Source organism: Salminus brasiliensis, chromosome 2, assembly GCF_030463535.1.
Source record: "Salminus brasiliensis chromosome 2, fSalBra1.hap2, whole genome shotgun sequence".
Taxonomy (NCBI): domain Eukaryota; kingdom Metazoa; phylum Chordata; class Actinopteri; order Characiformes; family Bryconidae; genus Salminus; species Salminus brasiliensis.
The window spans coordinates 57146943-57172916 of NC_132879.1; the positions used below are offsets into that span (position 1 = coordinate 57146943).

Sequence of the window (25974 nt, forward strand, 5' to 3'; positions counted from 1 at the left end):
TGTCAGCAGATTTTCTGATATCTGAGGGACAGAAGATGAAAATCTATCCTGCTACAGCCACACACTCCCACTGGGGGAGGTGATGTTGCTAGCGTTGGGCTTCTTCCTCTGGGGCAGCCGAGTATTTGAGTAGTCGGAGCATTACGGCCTACTTTTAGAAACTCATCTTTAGTGAAGTGCTTCAATTAAAGGCAGCCAATTTTCACACACCTGACCAAGCTCATAAGAGTTAATGAGCTGAATCAGGTGATGAGGAAAAACACAAAATGTGGGGTTCCCAGGACTGAGATCAGGAAACTGTGGTCAGGTAAGTCAATGTTGGCAAACCCTTCATGTTATCAGACAGATAAAGTGGTATCAGATCAGGGATCTGGCATAAAAAGGTATTTATACACTGATCAGCCATAACATTAAAAATTAAAGCCATCTACCTAATATTGTGAGGGTTCCCCTTGTTCCCCACCTTCTCAGCCGTTTGTGCTACAACAGCTCATCTGTCATTTGATTCACAGGTTGTCCTTCCTTGGAGCACTTTTGGTAGATACTGACCGGTACTGCATACCAGGAGGAAATCTTCACAAGACCTGTCTGATGGTTTGGTGGAGATGTTCTGATGACCCAGCCACTGTCTAGAACCTCACAGTTTGGTTCTTCTTCTCAAAGTGTCTCAGATTCGAATGCTTGTCCATTTCTCCTGCTTTTAACACCAACATCTCCCTTCGCCGGTGCCACTAGAACCTGATTTTTATGTTCTTATGAGTCTCCCTGTCTTGGACTCCCCTACAGGTGGGGAGTGTAATTGACTTTTACTCCACTGCTGTAAATACAAATCACTCTTTGAGACGTTGGTCCCTCATGGACCGCTATACTCACATGCATTTCTGGACAGTGTGAGAGCTCCAGAAGCTTGAGCTGAAGGTGGAGCAGCATGTGGGCTGTAGAGGCGGTAGAGTAACACTACAGGACTTTACACTAATATGACTCTATGGGTTCTGCAGCGTTACACAGCAGCAGTTCTGGAGAGAGGTTCTCCTGTTCTCTTGTAGCTCCACCACCAAAGCTCCATAGTGCAGCAGCAGCAGTGTTCCAGCCCCATTGATCACGGAGATGCTGCTTTTCCCCCCCTGTTCCAGTCAGTGGAGCATTAGCACGATCCTAAAGCTGCTGATTGAAGGGTTGAAAAATATTACATACTGCTGCTTTAATATCCCTGAATAGATCTTCCATTAGGATAAAGGCAGTGTATTGGTGTGAGGTGAACTGTAAGTATTGACCTCATAATATAATAACATATTTGGAAAAGGTCACCCAAGCATGCTGATAGGTCTCTTTAACCGAATACTGCAAGGTCTACTGCAATTGCAACCATGTACTTCGTCTACATACGAACACACAGGCCCCGGGTAGGGCCTGGTTTGTGTCCCTTCCCTATGAAAGAATGATTACCACAACTGCTACGTGGGTGTAGCGTGCATGAGCCGGCCTTTTAGGGGACACATGCTGGCTTGCAAGTGGGAGAGTCAATTTGGGCACACACACACACAGCGGTGTTACCTTCCCTGGAGGAGTTGCCCGGGCTCGGATAAACATGCTGTTTATCAGAGCAGGGCACAGTTTTATGTTTTGGGCACAGTCTGGCGCAAGGATGCGTCCGCTTAATAATGCAGAAGTCAGGGAGCGCTGTTTATTCTCTCTCTACCACCATCACCAGTTGGAGACTGGAGTATTTATTTCCAGAACATCAGAACAACCCGGAACGCCGAGCTTCAAGTGTCTCTCATGACAGCGAGGAAATCAGAGCGGCCTCCTCCGAGCATTTGGGGCCGCTCTCAAACTGTTAAACCCGGTAAATGTTTTAGAAATGTAACGAGGCAGCCTGGTAAAGTGGCACGTCTGAAGTTGCGTAATAAAGCCTTCGTATAGGCCAACTTTTTTTTTTGAAAGTTGAGACAAGGATGCTTTACAAAGCCCGCGTCGCGCATTAGCCTCAACCTGTCAATCACAGCTGCTGCCTTCGACAGGCGGCTCCTTAAATAAACACGTCCCTCTCTGATGAGCAAGTGCTCAAAAAAACAGACTAAAAAACTAATATTTGGAGCCTGTCAAGCTGAAGGTGACATGGCACATTGCTTGTGATTTCAATGCAACTTGGTGCACTGGTGTCTTTTTTCCCCTCACTATTGTTAGTCAAGGCCTGTCACACTCCCTAGAAATCGCACAACGGCGAATGTCACTTCCCTCTGCCTCGTGTAACGTTAAAGCTTTGACTTCCTCTCGCTGTTCTGACTACAATATTCGCAACTGCTTTTGTATCTACCCAGCCTCCCCGCTGACTGCAACATGGAGAACGGCGTCTTAGTCGTTCCCACCCTGCTGCTGCACTATCGAGCTTTGGTGGAGCTGCACGATTTGTATTTACTGCAGTGGAGTGAAAATCAACTGCCCTCCGCTCCTGTAGGGGGAGCACAGGAGTGAAGAATGCTGGATGATCACCACTCCACCAAAAGTACTGGATGGAGAACCACCATCCATCATTCCATAGAGCACAGTTCTTCTTCCACTGCTCTCTACTGTCCCGGGAAGATGAAGATAAGCTTTCTACTAGATTTGGGCGGAGCATTGCTGTGAGGATCTGATTGAATTTAGTGACAAAAACTGAGTTAGTGAGGCCAAGATGTTGGATGATGATCACCACTTGTCCCAAAAGTACTGGATGGAGCTCCACCACCATCATTCCAGAGAACACAGTTCTTCCACTGCTCCACAGCTCAATGCTGGGGGCTTTATATATACCCCTCTAGCCCACGCCTGGCATTATTAGGGAGCATGATGGTGCCGATAGAGTCATGATGTTGATCTGCTCCAGAGAGTCCTATTCTATTGGCAGTACTTCTTCTCTAGTGACTAGACAAGCTTTGTATGTACATTTGCACATCTGTGTCAGCACTGGGTGCAACTTCATTGCATTCATTACAGTCAGGCGGCGTCACACAGTCTGTTACATTAAACACACACAGGCCGGCTTCCTAAATGGAGGTGCGCGGAGGCTGGCGCTCGGCAAAAACCATAAATTATTCATTCCCTTCATCACCAAAATGATTATCAGTCTGAGCCATTAGGCCATGATGGTCAGCCATCATTTCCCACACGCCTGAACTTCAATCTTCATATTAAATGCACGAAGCAGCGGCGGCTTTATGTTACGTGGCGCCCTCGTTATGTTTGCTAAACGGCATTAGGAAATTATCAGGGAATTCATGAATAGGTTTTTAAACAAGCCGCACAGTCAGAATCACGCACTTCGGCGCGAAGTGAAAAACAGCAGTTTGGGCGCTCATCTGTATCTGCTGCACGTCCCTGCGATGCGGCCCCTGCGACGAGAATAGGAGAGGAAACATGCTTATCTGTATTTCTACAGAAACTGGAGGAATGTCAGCAATGCCCCCATGTTCCTTCCCCGCCTCCTGCTCTCTCTTCGCCGTCTCGCGCTGTCTCTTCTTTGCTTGTCTCTCACCTTATCAGTCCCTGTCTTTCTATCTCCTTCTGTTTCATCTCTTTCTTTCTTTTACCCCCTCACTCCCCCCCCCCCCTCTCTCTCTCTCTCTCTCTCTCTCCCTCACCCGCTCTGTGCTGCCCGAGCTCATTACAGGTTGCCCTGTGCAGTTCTCACCTTTAGAATTTCAGAGCTCCGGCTCAGTGCCCATGCTCTCTCACCCCACCACGTTCTTTTTCTTCTCTATCTCACACACACACACATGCTGGAGATGGCCTGTTGGTGTGGACGTATGTAGGTAGAGATGCTACAGTAGAAAAAATCCTAAATTCGACTTGACCACATAAGGAGTGGCTAACAGACATCACGCCTCTCCCGGAAATCTGGACATGGTCTATCAGGCTTGCTTGCACACTTTTTAGGACTCTTCGTATACAGCCGAAGATGTAGAGCGAATTTGAGGATGCAACTAATAACTGATGCAAAATAATACCAAACGAAATTAACGGGTGGGGGGCTTATTCTGAAACCAAAAAATGACCAAATACAATGTCCAGTGACCCTGTTAAAAGTAGAAGATCATTGAGTAGCTTTTGGAGGTTCTTCAGTTTGAAACTGTGGAGGAACCTTTTAAGGTGCTTTGAGGAACCTTCAAGGAACACTTATGCTAAAAGAAGTTCCTCCACAGTTTGAAACTGAATAACAGGGTTGTGGGTTCGATTGCCGGGCTCGGCAAGCTGCCACTGTTGGGCCCTTGAGCAAGGCCCTTTACCCTCTCTGCTCCCCGGGCGCTGGAGTTAGCTGCCCACCGCTCTGGGTGTGTGTGTACTCACTGCCCCTAGTTCACTAGTGTGTGTGTGTGTGTTCACTACCACAGATTAAATGAGGAGGACACATTTCGCTGTACATAGTACAGTAACAAATATGTGCACCTTTACCTTTTAAAAATAGAAGATCCTTGAGGAGCTTTTGGAGGTTCTTCAGTTTGAAACTGTGGAGGAACTTCTTGAGCTGCTTTGAAGAAAAGTGTTCCTTGAAGGTTCCTCAAAGCACCTTATAAGGTTCCTCCACAGTTTCAAACTGAAGAACCTCCAAAAGCTCCTCAAGGATCTTCTACTTTTAACAGTGCAAGGTAATAACGTGAACACTCATCGCTGGTTCACCTTCCTTGGTACTGACCACTGCATACCGGGAACACACCACAAGAAGAAAAAGATGTTCTGATGACCCAGTCCTTGTCTAAAACCTCACAGTTTGGTCCCCTGCCTTTGGTTTCCTGCTTTTAACACCAACATCACCTTCAAGAACTGATCACTGTTCACCTGCTGCCTGATATGTAGATCCACCTCTCGACCGAAGGCACTGTAGATGAATGCCTCGATGGGTCAGAGCTGTTTTGCTGGCACAAGGGGAACCTACCGAAGACTAGGCAGGTGGTTTTAATGTTATGGCTGATCGATGTACATGCACATTCAGTACAGTGCTTCTGCTCTCGGCTCTCCCCCATCTCCACAGCAGGCCCACGCACTCTACTTTACACATCACACACTCGAGGTGCCCTCGTTCCGGGGTCCTGTCAGCTCTGTAATTAAAAGAAGGCTTCTATTGTTGCACGACCCAACAAGCCAGTCTGGGTCTACTTTCTCAGTAAACAGTGGGGCAGTTAATTATTTTGAACCCACCTCTACAATCCTTGGAATCACACTGTTAGTCATGACAGCGTGGTCAGTAATTAATGGCTGCATTCGTATGGCCTTACCCTGCATGTTGTCTCAAAGGGAGAGTTAAGAGCCAGGAGAAAAAAATTGCAGGCACTGTCTCTCTTCCTTTCTTTCTCTCTCACCCTTAACACACACACATGCACACACACTCCTTCAATTACCTTTTTCGTAAGGCGCTATCTCCATGGCAACCTCCCCAAAAAGAATTTTGTTTCGAGAAAGCAGCGGCGGCAGCAGTATTACCCATGGCACCCAGCTTTTAAAAATTTTATATAAATAAATAAATAAATAAATAAATAAATATATTATAAATAAAAAAACCCAGAACTTTCTCCATGTCCCCTTCTGACAGTAATCACCCAGTCTTTACGGCTCGCGCTGTACCTGCAGCAGTCAGTGCAAGCACCCCGTCGAGCTAACCGGATAGTTAATTTGCTCTTACAACCAGTGGATCAGATCCACCCATCACTCCACTGAGCCCACGCTTATTGGTACTGATGGCCTAGTGGAGCTTCACAATGCAACCGAACTGTGAGGAAACCCGCGCCGCCAATTATCCCATTCCAGCCATGACAGGTCCCCCACCGGCCGCACCCTTGCTCCTCTGCAGCAGCGAGCTGCAAGCCTATCAATTAGCTTGGCAATTTGCAGGCCACGCTGTAACCTGGTCATGATCCGGCAGCGAGAGCCTGATTCACCCTGGCGACCTATTAGAAACAACTCGGCTCTGGACAGCTTGCAGCTGTAGTGATTAAATATCAGGATCAAGAAAATGATCAAGAAGATACTTTCAGATATCAGGTACCATAAGATTACTGCTTAGTCCCTCTAAACAGGCTCAAACACTACCAGACACCACAGCCATGTTGGCCCTGTATGAGTCCGGCCCAACTGGAGACTGGAAGGTTTTCTCCATGTTGGCCCCACATGTAGACGCCCACCAGGGTCAGTGATGGGACCAGGAGGGGTTAAACATGGGCCTCATAAGGCCTAGAGGCGGCCCATGTGAGATTAAGGTGGTCCATTTGGGAAGCCCAACTGGGTCACAACTGGTAACAACACATGTACAAACCCACTCAGAGCCCATGCCCACCTGGCATAGGCCACCTGTAACCCACCTTAGCCCACGCTCAACCCATGTGACCCCCACATGAGCATGTCACAGTTTGATTCTTACGTTTGTCCACCAACATCACCTTCAAGAACTGACCACTGCTCACCTGCTGCCTGATATGTAGATCCCACTGTAGACTGTTCAGTTCACCTGGTCCTAATGTTATGGCAGATCGCGTAATTGTGAACTATCGAATGATTTAAAAAAGGGATATCTGCCATATCTTCACACAGCCTGTATGAAGACACCCCCTACATAGCTAGCTGACTGATTTCTGCTTATGTCACCCTCAATCAGCAAGTCCCCCTCTGTCTGTGTGTCTATGTGTCGGTAGAGATTAGATGGACACAGGGAACGAGCAGCAGCTGTTTGTTGAATTCTCCATTTCATCTGTCAGTCTGCCTTTTGATGAGCCCTCTGTAGAAGCAGTGTGGATCTTAGGGGAAACAGGCGAAGCGGGCCTGCTTGGGTTTCATCAGCCAGCACTGGGCCGAGATGAAGAGACGCTAGCTGAGGCGTCCAAGAGGGCGGCTTTCTCTAGAGGAGACGGGTGGGCTGGCGGGCGGGTGCTGCGGAGCGCGGCGTGCTGTAGCCATGTGATGTAGGCCTTACAATACGAACAGCGCTGCAGCTGGAAACGGCTGCGACGACACAACTGTACCTTTTTTTTATCGTCTTCCATTTACGCGTCTTTCATCTATCTCCTTTGTCCACGAGCTGCATTGAGACGTTTCTCTGAGATCTGCTCGGCAGAGCATGGCCCCACTAATGTAACTGCATAACTCTGAGTGACAGCATATCTACTCACTTCTTCCTGTGTGTCTTTGTGCATTTCCAAGATGAAAATGTCCCGACTCCTGAAGGCCTGAGAAACGGATCTAACCTAGAAGGTCAGGGCCAATAAAGTAGAGGACAGTGTTTGAATATTTGAAGACATTAAATCAAGATCTCTATTATGCAAATTAGCTTCTCGCTAACATCACACGGCCTTATATGGAAGAGCCATCGGATATCTGAACTCTATTCTCCACGAGAGGACGTAGCGTAGGAAGCTCCACTGGAAGCATGGGAGGACAGAAGGGAGGACAGCTGAAGGACGGCCGAAGCCTGCTGCACAACAGAGCAAGGAGAAGCCCATCACCTAGCTAGAGAACGTAGGGAGTTCTGCAGTGAACACGAAACCACTTCATTTAGTGGATTTGATGGAATAAGGCCTTGAAGGCCTTTGTGAATCATCTGCACCATCTACATTAGCCATAACATTAGTACCGTCTAAAATTGAGTTGATCCTCCTTAGCCCTCACCCCCCATTCAAAGCATGGACTCTACAAGACCTCTGAAGGTCCTGTAAGTTGTGAGGTGGGGTCTCATCAGTGAGCCCAGGCTGTCTACAAAACATCAGGCAGGTCTTGTGGAGTGTTCCCGGGTCATGCAGTGGTCAGTACAAGAAAGGACAAAGGCTCACTGATGCTGATGGAGGCCCCACCTCATAACTTACAGGACTTAAAGGATCTGCTGCTAACGTCTAGGTGGGTCCAGAGACCAGAAGGCGCATTCAGAGGTCTTGTGTAGTCCAGAATATTAGGCAGGGGGTGTTAATGTTATGGCTGATCAGTATATGCAATAATGCATAATACATGAATATGCATATGTATGTTCGCAGGTGACAAACACAGACACAGGCTCAGGTACAGGTGTGTGTTTACTGCATGTGACCTCATTGCACAGCCTGGGGCCTATGGTGTGTGTGTGTGTGTGTATGCATGTGTGTGTGTGTGTGTGTGTGCAGTAATGTATGCTCAAGATAAACTTCTCTGACAGGACCTACACGCAGCTCTCTTCCCTAGCCCATTTGATTTAAGCAAGGGCATTCTGGCTCCTGCATCCCACCAGTCCTATTTTCTTTCATCCTATTGGCTGTGATATTATCCTTGGGCTTGTGTAGCTGCACAAGGTATAATTTATTGTCTGTTCAGCAACGCAAATTTGCAAGCCCGGCATATTTCATTTGCTCTGTAAATATCATTATTAAAATATGAGGCGTTTTATTCTCCCCCTCTTTTTCGCCTGTGCTGTGTGGCACAGATATCTCTCTGTCTGCTTCGTTTTCCAGCTGCGTGTGTGTTTGTGTTTTCTCCTGCTACGACTATTTCGGTATCATTAACTGTCTGGGGACCAGCGTGTGCATGTAAGCATGAGTGTGTTTGTGTGTGTGTATGGGGATGCACACTTGCTGGGTTCACAGCGTTCTTTCCAAGTCAAAGTAAAGCTAAATGCTGGGTGATGTGCAAAATGCATGCGCACTTAATACAGAGATGATGAAATATTGACATAACCGCCATTTGTGCTGCAACTCCTCGTGACTTGATGATTCCTGCATATGGAAATAGGTTAATGTTACTATGAGGTCGCTCAAGGCAGCACTGGATTTACTCAGCACTGTACAGATGTGCTATCTGCCTGGATCTGGCCTTCACCACAGCAGGTCTGTGTCATTTGAACTTTGGGGTAAAAGTAAAAGTATTGGGACACCTATACATCACACCTACAGGTGCTGGTCCCCCATCTGCAGCTCTAACAGCAGCAGGTCTGGAGCTCAGCGCTCGCCCCTGACCCTACTCTGTACCTTTACGTTGTGGCTGAGCTGCTCTCTGTGAGCTGTTCCTCCTAAACTCTTCTACTGTTCAATAATAACACCACTCACAGCTGATGGAGGAAGATCTAGGAGGGAAGGTCTAAATTTCACCAGCTGACTTGTTGTTGTTGTTGGTGCAGCGGTGTCTCCTATTACATACAGAACCACGCTGGAGTTCAGTGAGCTCTTCAGAACCTCCCGTTCTTTCACTAACACCTGTGGCTGAATGGGACCGAATCAAACACCTGAATTCAGTGATTAAGAGGTTTGTCCCAATACTTTTGTCAACATAATGCATTTAAACATATTGGATTTGATCTTCCTTTAAGCAGCATTGAAAGAAGGAGGTCATATGACCAAACAAATCAAACTGAGGGAGTGTCTTGGTGAAGATCCCATGGCTTACAGGAGGTCTAAAGGTCGTAGGTGTCTTTTAGGCCTCATGTAATGTGACTGGTTTAAAATCTAGGCTGGTGATTGGCTGGTTAGCATGTTATTAACATTAGAAGCAGTCTGTTGAGCAAAATCAGACAGGACGCAAAGTTTCTGACCCACGCAAGACCTGCTCCTGATGTTGTGGAGATGTTCTGATGACTCAGTCACTGTCTAGAACCTCACAGTTTGGTTCTTCTTCTCAAAGTGTCTCAGATTCTTACGCTTGACCACCAACATCACCTTCAAGAACTGATCACTGTTCACCTGCTGCAGATAATCAATACTTTACACTGCTTTTAATGATATGGCAGATCAGTAAGTGGTTACTGGACCTATTCTTCTGCATTGTACTTGGATCAGCAACATTTCAAGAGCCCCATAAAAGGACACATAACAGTGAATGTAAAGGCACCAGCAAAGTCTCATTATACGAATAAAGCCGCCAGAACGATGGATTCAATAGAGCTGCCGGAAAGGGGGGTTAATTGGGCTAGGTGCCAAAGCAGAGGGGGCATGGTCTGCTCTCTTTTTTGCCAACAGAAAAGGATAAAGCGATGCCTACATGAGAACAACCCACCCACGTTCAGGAGAACAGCCCATCAACAAGGTGTAAAGTGATGTCACTGACATTACGGGTAGTCGGCATGATAATACGCTAGCATAACAGTGAAAATTGCAACACGCTCTTCCAAGTAGACGGTGGATATTGCCAGCACTCTTAGAACAACGAGCTACTGCGTTTATCATAAACAAGACAGATTTGGATCAATTACAGAGATCCTATAAACACCAACCCGTATACAGTAACTGCAGAAACTACACAGTAACAAGTAGCTGATTGGAAGTCAGCCCATTATGCCATTATGGGTTGGATATTTTCCTTCTGTTCCTTCAGAAATAGTTTATTTTTGCATGCACTGAATTAAACATCATGGCACTCATGTTTCACAGCTTATTAAATATGGCATTTGCTGGTGAACTCTTTCTGCTTCTGTTTTCATAAAATATCAGTAAACTAAATGTCAGGGCATGTATGATGCATCATATTATGCATTATATGATGTTTATTATTAGATTAGATTAGATAAGATTCAACTTTTGTGACTATTGTGATCACACATGTACATGTACAAGAACAAGGCGATGAAATGTAGTTTAGCATCTTTCCAGAAGGGCAATAGGCAAGAGCAGATCTATGATCTCAAAGATTTTGCATCTTTTCAATGATATTTAAGATCCTATATTATCACTGTTTTTTTATCACTTATTTTTTTAATAATTTGAAAATATCAGCTGCCCTTTACACTGATTAAAAACTTGGCCAATAGAATGAATGGTTGCCAGTCTTAGGGCCCTATCTTAGTCCCTCCACAAGGCATGTGGCGATGCTCATTGCTATGTTCCACCCCACCAACAGTCTATTTTTACGCCTCCCATCTGCGTCTTTTAAACAGCAACGCTGCTTGTGAATATATCTACGCTGATGGGCGCAGTGGTCTCGAAATGAGGGGTGTTTAGGACAGTTTCTGGAGTATGGCTGTGTATCTCGGTGACAGACAACACAAGTGTTATCAGCAGCCGGAGCCTGAGGGAGCACAATTGGATTTGCTCTCTTAGGATGAGTACACGGCGGGCGCACAGGTTTCATTACTAACAGTGTGATTAGACTGAAGGGTTAATTAGATGAAGAGCAGCAGATGTTGAGTAGAAATCACATTCATCAACCAGTCAGACGTTCGTTGCTATCACGGCAGTGAATTGTCAACACAGGCGCGTGCAGCCCGACACTCGTACACACCCCCCACTCATGCTTTACACCACTCAAAATAGCAACCCGCCAAAGTCAGTCAGACCGCACCTGGCTCTTAAAGGGTATGGTGCGAGCCACGCTGATTGGTTTATTACTGCACGTTTCGCCCCCAAAAAAACACCCATAATTAATTAAGAGACCTGCCGTTACGACAGCAAAGACCCACCGACACACCCTAAATCAAGGTGCACAGTGCAAGGTTGCAAGTGCAAGTGCAAAGTGCAAGACAGCTAGCCTAAAGATCGCTAAAATAGGGGGTTTGGAATCACAGAGGTTTGTGTTCTACCTGGACAGGTGCCCTTATTATGTAAGATGGGGTAAAGTGGGTACACATCTACACCATGCACTCCATGGTCTGTCCACCGCTGTCCTACAAGGCCCTTTGCTTGATGCTAGTTATAGGGGTATTTTTAGTCAAAACATAGCAATGAAGCTCTGGATAACCAGGCCTGCTGGAGATGCAGCTGCTGGAGAGGCAAGGAAAATATTAAACGACTGTAAAATTAAACAAGGAAACTTCGGTCTGCCAACGTTGCTGGAAGCCACAAGCTAAACTTGACTCAGTATGAGAGCGGAGGATGAGGCAAGTGGAAGCATGCGCAGAGCGGGCCTAGCAGAGTATCTCAGGATATCAGTGTTGATAACAGTAGGGGGTCATAAAACAGGCAGGCAATTTCAACACAGGCATATCCATAATTCAGGGTATGGAAACAGGAAAAATGGTCTAAACAAAGAAGCTGGAGAAATACACTATAAAGTACTAAGAGAAAGGGTAGCAAGGGAAATATGGGAATTGCAGAAACTGCAGCTCGGAAAGCGATACGGCATCAACCTAAACCTTAAACTACAATAAAAGGGTTGATTTGAACCAACCGGGAATAACAAGAGACAGGTGGAGCAGACGCTGAAACATGGGGTTTGCAGTGGTTTTCTTGTGATACTGACTGTTGATAGGGCACAGTATTTGGAGCTTCCACTGATCAGCCATAACATTAGTACCGGTGAAGTGAAAAACATTGATTATCTTCATCTACAGTGGGGCCTTCATCAAGTGCAGGAAGTGACCAGTCAGTTCTTGAAGGTGAATGAGCCCAGTGGACGAGCGTCAGAATCGTGAGTAGGAACTGTAATGTCCAAACGGCTACAGGGGGGGTGTTCTGATATGCAGTGGTCAGTACCGACCCAAGCAGGCTAAATCCTTTTCCATACCCTTGACTTTGCATAAAAAACAACACGTGCATTAGCAGGTGTCCCAATACTTTTGTCCAAACAGCGTATGTCATTGTAGGTCTTTTCTCCTGCCCATAAGCTGGTGGCAATTACGCATGAACTGATGTGAACAAGCTCACATCCCGAGTTACATGATGTGCACCAGCACATTCAGTACCCCGAACCGAGCAGAGACTGCTATTGTAATTATTGCAGAAACACTCCGGAGGTAATAAAATCGGGTGTCCTAACTGCTGCGGTTCTCTCCCAATGCCTGCGTCGGCTGTAAAACCTCCTCCGTCCAGCGCTTTCTGAAGGCAATGGGATGCGCTGAATGCCTCTTTGGCCATTCCAGAAGCAACATGGCTTTCAAATGAGCAAATTACATGGGACGTGATTATCTAATGCACTCGGCGAAACGGCTGAGGAATCTCATTTCATTTTGCTCTTATTTGTTGGAAAGGGGCTGATTACGAGTCCCGTACGAGTCTTACATCAAGATTTGCTTCACGGCTAACATCTGCAGCCCAGCGTCGTCTTTGACCATCATTACTAGCAATGAAATTAGAAGGCAAATGAATATATACTTCAGAAAGAGCCGTATTGCATTTCTATAGACCCCCCCCCCTTTTTTTTTTTATGCTTCGCAGAAAACCCATTTGGCCATCGCATTGCTTCAGGATGAAATTGTTACGCGCATGCAATTTATTCAAGGATGTGAGACTAAGGGAATGTGACATTCAGTGTTATAAGATATTCATTAAATGCCATTGCCTTTAATTCTTTTTCAATTGAAAATAAGAATAACAATCACACCGAGGAAGGAGACCGAGGGCGGATGTTGTTTAGCTTCAAGTCAGCCGCAGGAAACCACAGGAGATCACAGCGGAATTGCTTCGGACGTAATTTGGTGACCCTGACAAAGGCTAAGACAGTGCTAGTTATGATCAATAATGTCTCTATCATTCGCGGGGGCTAAAAAGGCCCAATGCGCTGTGTGCTAGCTGTGACAGCGCCTTTGTGACAAATTGTTTTGCGGGGAGGTGTCACCAATCTGTCAAGAATCTGTCAGGAACAATTGAACAAGGAGTCGGGTGCAGTAATGTGAAAGGTACACATTTCTCAGGTTTAACCCAGGACCAAACGACTCATATAATAACATAGCATACAATAATATTACATATATATATACATTATAAATCAAATCAAATATAATCAAATCAAAAGTTACATACACACCTCACACACATAGACAAATACATATACCTCATGATTTTCCACTGTTCTGTCCCTTTTTCCATCTGTCTCTGTGCCTTGGCCCCACCTTGTACTTTAGGGGAATCTCAATACAGAAGTAGAGCTGGGCAATATACCGATATTTTATCGTATCGTGATCAATTTTGTTATTGTGATACACAATAAGCTTTCCTAAACATATGGAGGAGACTGTTAGTGTAATAAACACTGATCAGCTGCAGGTTTCATTACTAACAGTGTAATTAGGCTGAAGGGTTAATTAGATGAAGAGGAGCAGATGTTGAGTAGAAACACTGTATTCAATATTACAATAGTTCACGAATCTCTTTAAATATTGTGATATAGTATTTTTATCATATCGCCCAGCCCTAATACAAAGTACGGCAAGTTCGGACTGCTGTACTTGGTAGCACTGACTCCCACTAGTACAAACTCCCGATTTTGTTATGTAACAGTATTGGGTTTTGGGACTGACCCCTCTTGCAGCCCTGTTTAGCGTCAGTTTTGCGTTTGAAAGAGAACACTGCACAACAGGGTCTGGCTCTGAGCGCTCCAGCGGACTAAGGCTTCACCACTGTGACCCTGAGGATCGTCGATTTGAATACCGGGACATGCTGCCTGTCATCAGCAGCCGGAGCCTGAGGGAGCACAATTGGATTTGCTCTCTTAGAATGAGTACATGGCACACAGGTTTCATTACTAACAGTGTGATTAGACTGAAGGGTTAATTAGATGAAGAGAAGCAGATGTTGAGTAGAAATCGCTGTATTCAGTACAGGAGAGGATCTGAATAGTAGTTTATAAGAATCTGATACTAATGTTTTTAATCTGTGATAAATATTGTGTATCACGGAAAAAGTCTAAAAAAGTCTTAAATATCGTGATATAGTATTTCGCCCAGCCCTAGTTCTCACTCTCCCAGTGTCCAGAGCATCGCATGTGATAAAGGGAGAGTACTAATGAGTGGGTTGGGTCTAAAGTTGGGTAAAGAAACAGTGTTTGAGTTTTCTACAGATCAATATGGTTCTTTAAAGACAAGAACACCACACTGCTGCCTTTATTCCCCATCTAAACACACTCTTCCCATTGCTAATGCTAATTAACTTAATTTGGAAAGACTTTATCAGTGTTTTCTTGATTTCTCTTTTTTTTTTTTTATTCTTTTCTTAATATGTTGCAATATTCAGTGCAAAAACCTAAAACCTCTTTCAGCCTCAGCAGGAATTTATGAATTTTGTTCTGTCTTGGGAACCAGAGCCTCTACAGCAGGCGCAGAGCGGCGCAGACAAGCTGGTTTACCTTATCTGAGAGGAACTGAGAGGAGGGGAGTCCTTTCTAAATTAGAATGAGTTATATCTTGCCAGCACAAAAAGACCATCCTCTCATTTACAAGCACCCGCTTCTCCAGACAAAATGGCTGATCTAAGGAGATGGTCCACCCACTCTGTGAGAGTCTATTAGGCAAAATGCAGTGGTTTGTAGCCTCAGAACCCAGAGCTGTATACTAGCCTTTTATCCTGGGTGGCAATCAGTCATTACTGCGATATCAGTCTACTGATTAGTCTGCTTTCAGACGATATGCAAATGAGCCCTCTGACCATATACTGGATACATGGTTCTGTGAGTGCTGTGAAGCATTTTTTCTGCTTATAGGGGTCCAATACCATCAATACTGACACACAATGGCTAGTTTAGGTAAAGGTCACTTTTACCATGTCATATTATCAGTATAATAACACCCACAAATCAGAGTATAATAACACCTCTGGTTTAGAATGAACTTGGCCGGGAAATGACACAGATGCCACATGACAGGGTTTGCTGAATTCCGATTAGGCCAGAAAGTGTGAAACAGCAGCAGAATTGAGATACAGGGTTTGTGTGTGCACACTCTGTGAAAGCAAGCACACAAGTCAGTTGTAGCAGAGTGCTAAACCAGTGCAAAACCATTGTCACGGCCAAAGGACGCAATTTGGCTGATGTTCCAGAAGGGCATGATAATAGAGGTACCAGGCAAAGGGTGGCAGCATCTCAGAAGCTGCTAAATTTGTACCACACATTGAATATCTCCCACGGCATAACGGCGGTGCCCCACAGGCCACTAATGCCAGAGGGGAATGACAACTCCAGCAAGTGCTCCACCACTGTGGAGCAGCAAACCTCTATAATGAGCACCTTCCATCACCTAATACAGTCCATACCATGACATCTAGCTAGTGTCCTCCAAGCCACCTTTTCTGAGGTAGGTGGTCATAATATTCTGAGCTGAGGAAATGGCAGCTCATCTTCTTGGCTTGTGCTATACCCCCCCCCCCCCCCCCCCCCATGTGCACGGATGTCTTGTGGCTACATCTTTTCTACTTAACAGATTATCTTCAAGCGTTGGCCTCAAACCCACCCAGGTTACTAAGTTAATTTGCTAAATCTGGTCTCTTTGTCGTGGTTCTTTGATAGATGGATTACCGGATGTCAGATCTTCGGAGCTAAGCTGCAGAAGCTTCGTGACTCTAAACTTGTTGATATTTTCACACAAAAGGAGATTTTCTGGCACACTGAAGATGAGCCCGTTTGCATGTTTCCACCTAGTGAAAATAACAATACACCAAATGGCAAGTATTATCTTATTGTCATTTCAGACTGACATAGCAGGACTGCCAAATCCTTCCATTCTGCCAGTTTAAGCACCTTCAGAGGAACCCGACTGATGAATAAGCCCACCATCTGCAGAGGCGCACAGGCATTGCTCAGTAATTACACCACAGTTCACCAGCGCGTTAACCACAATTATGCAATCAGCGCCTCACCGAGGCAAACAAACACCCCCAGGACCACTCTTTTCTGAGTCCTACCGCAGCTCCTCAGACTGCGGTTTTGAATCAATGCAAGGCTTGAGAAGGGGGGAAAGGGGTTAAAGCTCTAGAGCCCTTGAGGAGGACTTTCTAAATGGGACCGCAAGCAAAGGCCATGAGGGTTTGTGCACAAGTATTTTGATGAAGTCAGAAAAGACCAGTTTGCAAACTAAACAGAATTGCTGCTCTCATTCATTTTGAATCCACCGGTACGGGAATGTGAGCCGATGCCAATATTTCGATGTTCTAGATGACTGTCGGGTCAGAACATCCTCAAAGCACCAGGCAGGTCTCCTGGGGTGTTTCTTGTGTGCAGTGGTCAGTTCCTAACCTAAAGTGCTCCAAGAAAGGCTTCTGACACTGATACAAGTACTGATTATAAATTAACCAGTAGTAAAAGAGCCGAAAATAGATAAACATGTGACTGTAATGTCGCTGTCCCACAAAAACCTTGTATCTCCTGAATGGCAACTTAACAGGAGAAGAAAAAAAAATTCTAATTTTAATGGAATCCATCAATAAATAAATCAATAAATAGTGAAGTTATGACATAATTTAATTTTGGGAGATGGTCCACGCCCCAAACTCCTCCCACTCAGCCCTATAGAAACCCTCATTCTCACTCCATCATCACCTAGATAACTTTGCACCCTCCACCTCCTCGTCTCCTCCCTTCTTCACCCCTTTCTCTCCTCTCACATGGTGGACTGGCTTTGGCTTCGGAGCCCTTTCTAGAAGCCACTCTGAACTCTAGCCCAAAAGCCCTCCATGTTCCCCCCCCCGCCCAAGTCGACAGTAGCAAAAGTCATTTTACAGCATTTCTATTGGTCTATTCATTAAAAATGGACAAAAAAAAGATTAGACCAAAAAGTGTGAAACAGCAACAGAATTGAGATACAAGGTTTGTGCATGCACGCTCTGCAAAAGCATTAGTCAAGTCAAGTCAAGTCAAGTGGGTTTATTGTCATTTCAACTACATACAGAGTACACAGTGAAACGAAACAACGTTCCTCCCGGACCATGAGGCTGTATTTTTGAATACGGCATGTAAATACCTGTATTTTTGAATACGGCATGTTGTACAAGTAATATAAACATCTGTACAGTGATATATGCGTGAGTCAAGCAATTTCAGCCACGTCCCTCATCACTCCCGCTGCACATAAACATGACATCTTTGCTCCGACTGCACCGCTGACTGACTGCAAGATTGATCACGCGTACTTGTATTTAGTAAAGGAGGAACGACACGCCGCCATGTGTTCCCACTGTCGCCGTCGCCAGAGGAGACGAATGCTTCTCTTCAACTTTCTCATCAATGACAATGAAACCCGTGATGATTCCTGTTTCCTACGGCAAAATAGTTCATCACACTGTAAAGCTATTGATTCAATGAGGTTGTTTTTTTCCTCGTATCATCATTCAACATAAAATGGACCTATTTGCATTCGCATGTGTTCAGGGCAGAGTAATGGAGTGAGGCAGGTTACACTGTCTTTTGAAAGCCACAGATCTTTTTCAAATTGCTTGAAATGCCCCATACTATGGGCAACGACCTTGGCCAGCTAGACAAAGCAAATGTGCTCTCACCTTCTTGCCTCATTTGCCTCGGTATAGATTTCCATGAGCGCTTCCCTTTTAATGTAAAAGAGAAAAATCGGCCCGTGGCTAACGGCTATTACAGATACAAGAAGAGAGGGCCGTTCCAACTGCGTGATACACTGTAACGCACCACAAAGCAGGCCTAAAGTAGCTTGCTTAGGTTGCAAAGGTTGAATAAATGCATGTTACGGGTAAAATATAAAGCCGAGAACATGCTTCATCTAACCCCTGCTTTGTGGCACTGCAATCCAGATAACCGCGGATATTTCAAGGCCATGCTGGACAGCTAGTGCACCTCAGAGAATGAGCAAGAGCCATTTCAGCGACATAGAAAAGGATGCGAGAGATGTATCACCTAGTCGTTCTCCTGTAGCTGCTTCCAGGCAGTGTAGACCCTTTCGGAAAGCTTGCCTTAACATTGCCATTCTTTCTAATTCGAGAATTCAGCTGTGTTAAGGTGAGCCCAACCCACCGCAGACCCCATGCCCAGCTCCCGTAATCTCCATAGAAGAGCACTGCCAATAGAACTGGACACTCTGGAGCAGCCACACCCAAGGACAAGCGTAGGCTGGAGGGGTATACAGCCCCTGGCTGGTATTGGTCTCCCCACTACCTCTGGAATGAGCTAGAGTGGACAACAATCAGACAACATCAGTACCTGACCTCACTAATGCTCTTGTGACTGATTGCAATCAAATCCCCAAAGCAATGTTCCACAAATAGGTGGATATCCTTCCACAAAGAGTAGAGACACTACGTTTTTTTCTGTATACGCTTTATCTTGAAAGAAACACTGGACAAACAGGTGTCCACAAACTTTTGGCAATGCAGCCGAGACTTTAGGCTGATGTAACAGATCCCTGTCGATGCGACTCTTTTATCTGTGTTTTAAATGTTTCAGTTCCTGAGAAATGAGGCGCTCTCGCAACACCGATGAGACGCGCTTGCACCCAGTGACGCCACTCTCGCGGCCGGTGAGAATACCCCGCTGCGAGCGCACCGCACTCGCTCCAAATCAGTTAGGCATGAAGCCACGCGTATGCAGAGCTGTTTCATCAGGCCCGTTAGCCTCCGTTCTTTCCACCACATGGGCTGAAAACAATGTGGTGGGCTAACGTTTGCCATAGCTTGACCCGTATTTCACATCAAGGCTGCGGCAAAGGAAAGGAGACAGGCCGCAGTATCCGCCACTGAGCAGAGCGAGAGCTTGACCTTCTGCCTCATCCATAAACAAGCGTCTCGTTTCCCCTTCCAGGCACACATACACACACACACACTCACACACACACACACACCAAAACAAAAAAGCCAGGAAAGATGGGAAAAGGACAGCTTACATGCTCTGCATTGCTGAGGAAAGGTGAGGCAGCCAGGCAGTGGTCTTCACGGGCCTTGAGTTTTTATTACTGCGTGGTGACACATTAGCTGACCCCCAGAACGGTCAGGACACGCTAGCATGGACCAAAAAACTTGGAAGTCTAACAGCTGCTATGAGTTGCAATTGAGGCGGTGGATATAAAAAATAGGACAATTGATGACAATACTTATCGTTATTATGATCAACTACATCACAATATATAATATACAGTGCATATCGTCCTAGATATCTAGATCACGGACCACCTGCATGCTGCATAATCAGACCTGGCTAACTGCCCTCTAAGCAAAAAAGGCTCCATATAGTTCCATAAAACAGTGCTTTGTGTTTTTATCAATAGTGGAACCCTTTGGTGTGAACTTTTTTACAAGGCTCTATAAGTAGCCTTTTCATTGTACATGCAGAATGATTTAACAAGGTAAAGAACCATTTAAGGTTCCAAAAGGTTCTTTGGGTTGTCACGGTTCTAAATAGAACCGCTGTCTTTGTTAAGGAACCCTAAAAGAAGAGCTGACGCAATCACTGAACCACTGCACTAAATGTACACCCTAACAATGGGGGTTCTGCCAGGGTTCTTTAGTGATGTAACGGTATAGTGATGTCATTTTACTAAAAGTAATGTAATTTGACTAGTGATGATGATGTAACTGTACTCACAGTGATGTAACTGTACTCTCAGTAATGTAATTGTACTCACAGTGATGTAACTGTACTCACAGTGATGTAACTCTACTCACAGTAATGTAATTGTACTCACAGTGATGTAACTGTACTCTCAGTAATGTAATTGTACTCACAGTGATGTAACTGTACTCACAGTGATGTAACTCTACTCACAGTGATGTAATTGTACTCACAGTGATGTAACTGTATTCACAGTGATGTCACAGTACTCAGTGATGTAATTGTACTCACAGTGATGTAACTGTATTCACAGTGATGTCACAGTACTCTCAGTAATGTAATTGCGCTCACAGTGATGTAACTGTATTCACAGTGACGTCACAGTACTCTCAGCAATGTAATTGTACTCACAGTGATGTAACTGTATTCACAGTGATGTCACTGTTCTCTCAGTAATGTAATTGTACTCACAGTGATGTAACTGTATTCACAGTGATGTCACTGTTCTCTCAGTAATGTAATTGTACTCACAGTGATGTAATTGTACTTATGGTGATGTCACTGTACTCTCAGTAATGTAACTTTACTCCCAGTAATGTAATTGAACTTACAATGATGTAACTGTATTCACAGTGATGTCACTGTACTCTCAGTGATGTCACTGTACTCTCAGTAATGTAATTGTACTCACAGTGATATAACTGTATTCACAGTGATATAACTGTATTCACAATGATGTCATTGCACTTACAGTCTTATACACAGTGATACAATTCTACTCATAATGATGTAACTGTATTTTGTAATGTAATTGTACTCACAGTGGTGTAATTCTAACAATGGATGTACTTGTACTTATAGTAATGTAACTACTCAGTGATGTATATTTACTCATAGCGATGGATGTAATTGTAATTGTAGTGACGTAATTGAACTCTGTGATGGATGTAATTGTATTTGTAGTTATGTTATTGTACGCTTAGTGGTGACGTAAATGTACTCATTGTATTTACAATGATGTAGTCGTACTGACAGTGATGTGACTGTGCTCGTGGTGATGTAACTGTATTTATTGCTGTAATTGTACTCATAGTGATGTCACTGTACCCACAATGATGTAATTTTACTCTTGATGGACGTAATTGTATTCTAAGAGATGCAACTGTATTTGTAGTACTGTAATTATACTTCTCAGGGTGATATATATATATATTTTTTTTTTTTTTTTTTTTTTGTTACTTATAGTAATGGATGTAATTGTGTGTGTAGTGGTGTAATTGCACTCTTAGTGATGTAACTTCTACAGTGATGTATTTTTACACATGGTGATGTGTGTAATTGTATTTGCAGTGATGTAATTGTACTCCTAGGTTATAGGATTTATATATATATATATATATATATATATATACATATATATATATAACCCCTGTTTTTTGTCCATTATAGGACCATTTTTAGATATCAAAGAGTATATATTATCATATTATAATTTTAAATACTCTACACTGAAGTTCTGAAATGGTGTTAAATGTGTTAGGTGGTTGCACACTGTATCTCACCAAAACAAATTAGCTAGAAGAAGCTGTGAGGTTATATAGTCACCTAATGTGCAGTAATTTAGCACTAGTGCTGCTCTGCTACTGGAGCATCTCATTTTTCACACAATACTTTGCAAAGTATCAATATTTGATGCCATTTGTAACACTAAAGGCAGAAGAGTGGGTGGTCTTTGGAAACTAGTCTCAATGGCAAGTTTATTAAATGACTGACCATATAAAATGCCATTTCTTATGGAAACAAGAGCCAATACAGAATAATCAACATGGTTGTCAGTTTACAATGAGGCTTTAATGTGGAGACCTTTCCATTATCTCTGATACTGTGCCTACTATGATGCTGGGCACAGTGAAAGAACTGGGGTACCAGTTCAATATACTGACAGATAGGACAGATAGTCTGTGAATGTCCTAAAACTCTCCAAAGCAGTGCTGAAATAAGGCATGCAAGAACCTACATTAGAAGGAAGCTTAGTGATGCAATGTTGACTCTAACTTCGTGATCACGTGAAGCATCGACACGTCAAGGGCGCCCAAAAAACAATGCAGAACTCAGTGTGGGTCTGGATTTAGCTGGGATCCTCAGGACGTGAGTGGCAGCGTCAGACAAAACGAATTAAGACTAATGAGGAAAAGATAATTACAGGTTGACCTCGGCGTCACCCTTAAGCTAGACTCTAGTGCCATCTATTGAAGAACACGACCACAAATCACTTTATCTCCCGCAACAATGAACTCATCTCCTCCCTGAACGAAGGCGCTGCTGTGCTCTGCATTCCTGTCGTGCGTAAAAGTGCGTAAAAATCAAACAGGCTGTTTCCACCCTTCTCCACATTGCTCTAATCACTGCATCCTCCTCACATCCAGCCTGGCGAGGTACGTGGGCGGCTCAAAAACATTCATTATGTCTGCCTGTATGAAGATTGGTTCTGCGCTACGCTTCCATTGCAAAGGGAAACGCACCCTTTAGCTATGGCTGTGGATAAAGCAGCAGCAGCAGCAGCAGCAAATGCAACCCTGGAGATGCAACCCTAGACAAACACTGGCACTGCTGGCACTGCAGGTGGACACGACCACATCCACACACACAATGGGCACCGGCACGGTCACGAACCACATGACCGCTGCGTTTTTACGCACGGACGGGAAAAGTGCAAAAGTGTGGACACCAACGGCAAACGGCAAAACGCACGAGCCTACCTTCTTTAAGGAGGCGCGAGTGGAGCAGGAGCAGCAGCGCGCAGCACAGCGCCGCTCCAGCCAAAGCCCAGGCGACCCTGAGGAGCTGCATGCTGGGGCGCAGGCAGCTCAGAGGCGGCGCTGTCCGGTAGTAGCGCGCCTTCTTCCCATGCAGGCGACCGTCGCGCGGCAAAAGCTGGAGAAGGCGACGAGCAACACCACGCGAAACGCCAAAGAAAATCCGCCCGCGTGCCTTCACGAGGAATCCACGCGTGATCCCCTGCCTCTTCCTCTGCTCAGTCGCCAAACCGCTCGCGCAAAGCAGGGTGCGCATATGCTGTTGCAGGAGTCGACCACATTTTCTCCCCGCTCTCGCTCTCGCTCTCGTGCACTGCTCTGGTTAAGGCTGACTGATGCACGAGCGCCGCATGCACCGTCACGCCGCGCTCTTCTTCTGTTTGCACCCAAACTCTTCACGTGCTACGACCTCAGACCTCCGGCGCACGCTTTATCTCGTTCGACCACCACGCAACTTCACAGCCCCTCCGACCTCCGACGTCATCGATCACGAGCTAGTAAACACGCCAAAAAAAACGTGTTTTCAAAAACAAGAAGAAAAAAGGGAACAGCGCGAGCCCTCCATCCTCCTCGGCGCCTGAGAAACGCAGGGACGCGCGCGCGCTGCTGCTGCCGGGTGGGAGCTGCTCCTCCAAATGAAGAAGTTGAGCGTGTTTCTCCGCCTCCGTCCTCCAGCCCTTTCCCCCTCCCTCCCTCCCTCCTCTTCCTCCTCCTCCTCCTCCTCCTCCTCCTCTTTTTTTTCTCAGCAGCCGCAGAAACAGACGACACTTTCTCTCCTCAAGCCGGTGACGTCACGATGCCCTCCACACACCCCCCCCCCATCCTCCAAAAAAAAAAACAGCACACTTCTCCCGAGGCAAAACCCACCACCGTTTATTTTTTTCCCCACCTGTATTTCGGTTTTCTGACTAGCCACGCCCCCTTCGCCCGGATTGGCCGCTAGGCCACGCTTACAGGCTGCCCTCTGTTTATTCCTCCTGTGTCTGACACGTTATCTAACCCCCTTATTAACAGCGCGCGCTCAAATCCATACAGCATCCTGGACGCCTGGCCAGGCTGACGTCCAAGTGGTCTAATGCAGCAGAACGGGGCAACATATGGAATGTATGTGTGCAGGTGCCTGCGTTGATCAAGATCAGCCTCGTATCTCCAGGGGATTGATTGGTGAATCACAGTCTGTAGAGACAACCTCGGTTATCAGATCTCCAACAACATCAGATTTTTAATGGCAACCTACCTTTTAACACCCCCCCCCTGTATTTCCAGTAAATGGCCACTTTATCAGAAACACCTACATTTTATTTCCCTACGCTTTCAGTCTCTGGCCACTTTATTAGAAACACCCCCCTGTGTGTCCAATTACTGGATACTTTATTAGAAACACCTCCCTGAGCTTCCACTCACTGGCCACAATATTAGAAACACATTCATTTCCTTCCAATCGCTGGCCACTTTATTAGAAACACCCCATATACATTCAGTCACTGGCCACTTTATTAGAAACACCCCCTGTGTGTCTAATTACTGGCCACTTTATTAGAAACACCTCCCTGAGCTTCCACTCACTGGCCACTTTATTAGAAACACCCCCTGTGCGTACACTCACTGGCCACTATATTAGAAACATCCCCTGTAATTCCATCCAGTGGCCACTTTATTAGAAACACCCCATATACATTCAGTCAATGGCCACTTTATTAGAAACACCCCCTGTGCTTACACTCACTGGCCACTTTATTAGAAACATCCCCTGTAATTCCATCCAGTGGCCACTTTATTAGAAACACCCCATATACTTTCAGTCAATGGCCACTTTATTAGAAACACCCCCTGTGCTTACACTCACTGGCCACTTTATTAGAAACATCCCCTGTAATTCCATCCAGTGGCCACTTTATTAGAAACACCCCATATACATTCAGTCAATGGCCACTTTATTAGAAACACCCCCTGTGCTTACACTCACTGGCCACTTTATTAGAAACACCCCATATACATTCAGTCAATGGCCACTTTATTAGAAACACCCCCTGTGCTTACACTCACTGGCCACTTTATTAGAAACACCCCCTGAGCTTACACTCACTGGCCACTTTATTAGAAACACCCCCTGAGCTTACACTCACTGGCCACTTTATTAGAAACACCCCCTGAGCTTACACTCACTGGCCACTTTATTAGAAACACCCCCTGTGCTTACACTCACTGGCCACTTTATTAGAAACACCTCCCCGTCCTTGTATTCACGTAGAGTTTTATACGGTCCACCCTTTGTCCACTAAGTGTATTTATGTAATTGTACCCTGGCAGACTGTCGTCCATCTGCATGCACAGTTTGTCAGCCATCCTCTTTTCCATTCATCACTGGTCAGTTTCTGACCACACGATGGGTACAAGTGGATCAAGCAAAGGTCAGAACTCTGTAGAAGATGGGCTTCAGTCGTGCATAACAATACACACTGGACTGAACAGTGTCCAGACTAGTGTAGACAGACTTTGATCAGCTGACACTGTGGTTCTGATACATCTGGAGAACTGCCTTGTCCTGGTCAGCCATCCAGAGTGAAAGTGTACAATTTCATACACAGCATTTGCCTCAATTTAGCTGCAAGCGGCAAGTCGTGTTTGAGTGGCTGGTCACCGCCTGAGAGCGTAAACTATTTGCCTGTCAAAATGAAGGAGGCAGGTTTCAGTAGGAAAAGCAGAGCAGAGGACGGAGCTTATCGGAGAACCTTGGTTCTGTGCTTCCCTAATTCACTTATCAGACCAGACAACAGTGTCAGTGAGGTCAGGATGTTGGATGATGATCACCTCCACCAAAAACTCCCCAACTCATCCCAAAAATATTGGTGCCATCCATCATTACTGAGAACGCAGTTCCTCCACTGCTCCACAGCTCAATGCTGGGGGGCTTTATACCCCCCTCTAGCCCACCCCATGCTCTAGATAGTCCTACTCTATTGGCAGTACAGAGACTAGACAAGCTGTGTGTGTGGATTTAAGGTTTTTACACAGCTGTGATGGTATATAA

At 45.3% G+C, this 25974-nt stretch overlaps 1 protein-coding gene across 3 annotated transcripts in view; it reads right to left on the bottom strand.

Annotated features, from left to right (window-relative positions):
* Positions 1-25974, bottom strand: part of tafa5a (TAFA chemokine like family member 5a) — a 147780-nt gene that overhangs the window by 78448 nt on the left and 43358 nt on the right. For 2 of the 3 annotated variants that reach the window (XR_011979055.1, XM_072674022.1), the window contains exon 1: positions 22887-23574. The exons of the other annotated variant lie outside the window; for it this stretch is intronic. Coding sequence is in view for 1 of the 2 variants with exons in the window: in XM_072674022.1 (XP_072530123.1) it covers positions 22887-23199 (313 nt within the window). In the remaining variant the exon portion in view is untranslated. Of the gene's footprint in view, positions 1-22886; positions 23575-25974 lie in introns of those variants that run through there. 3 annotated transcript variants of the gene reach the window in all.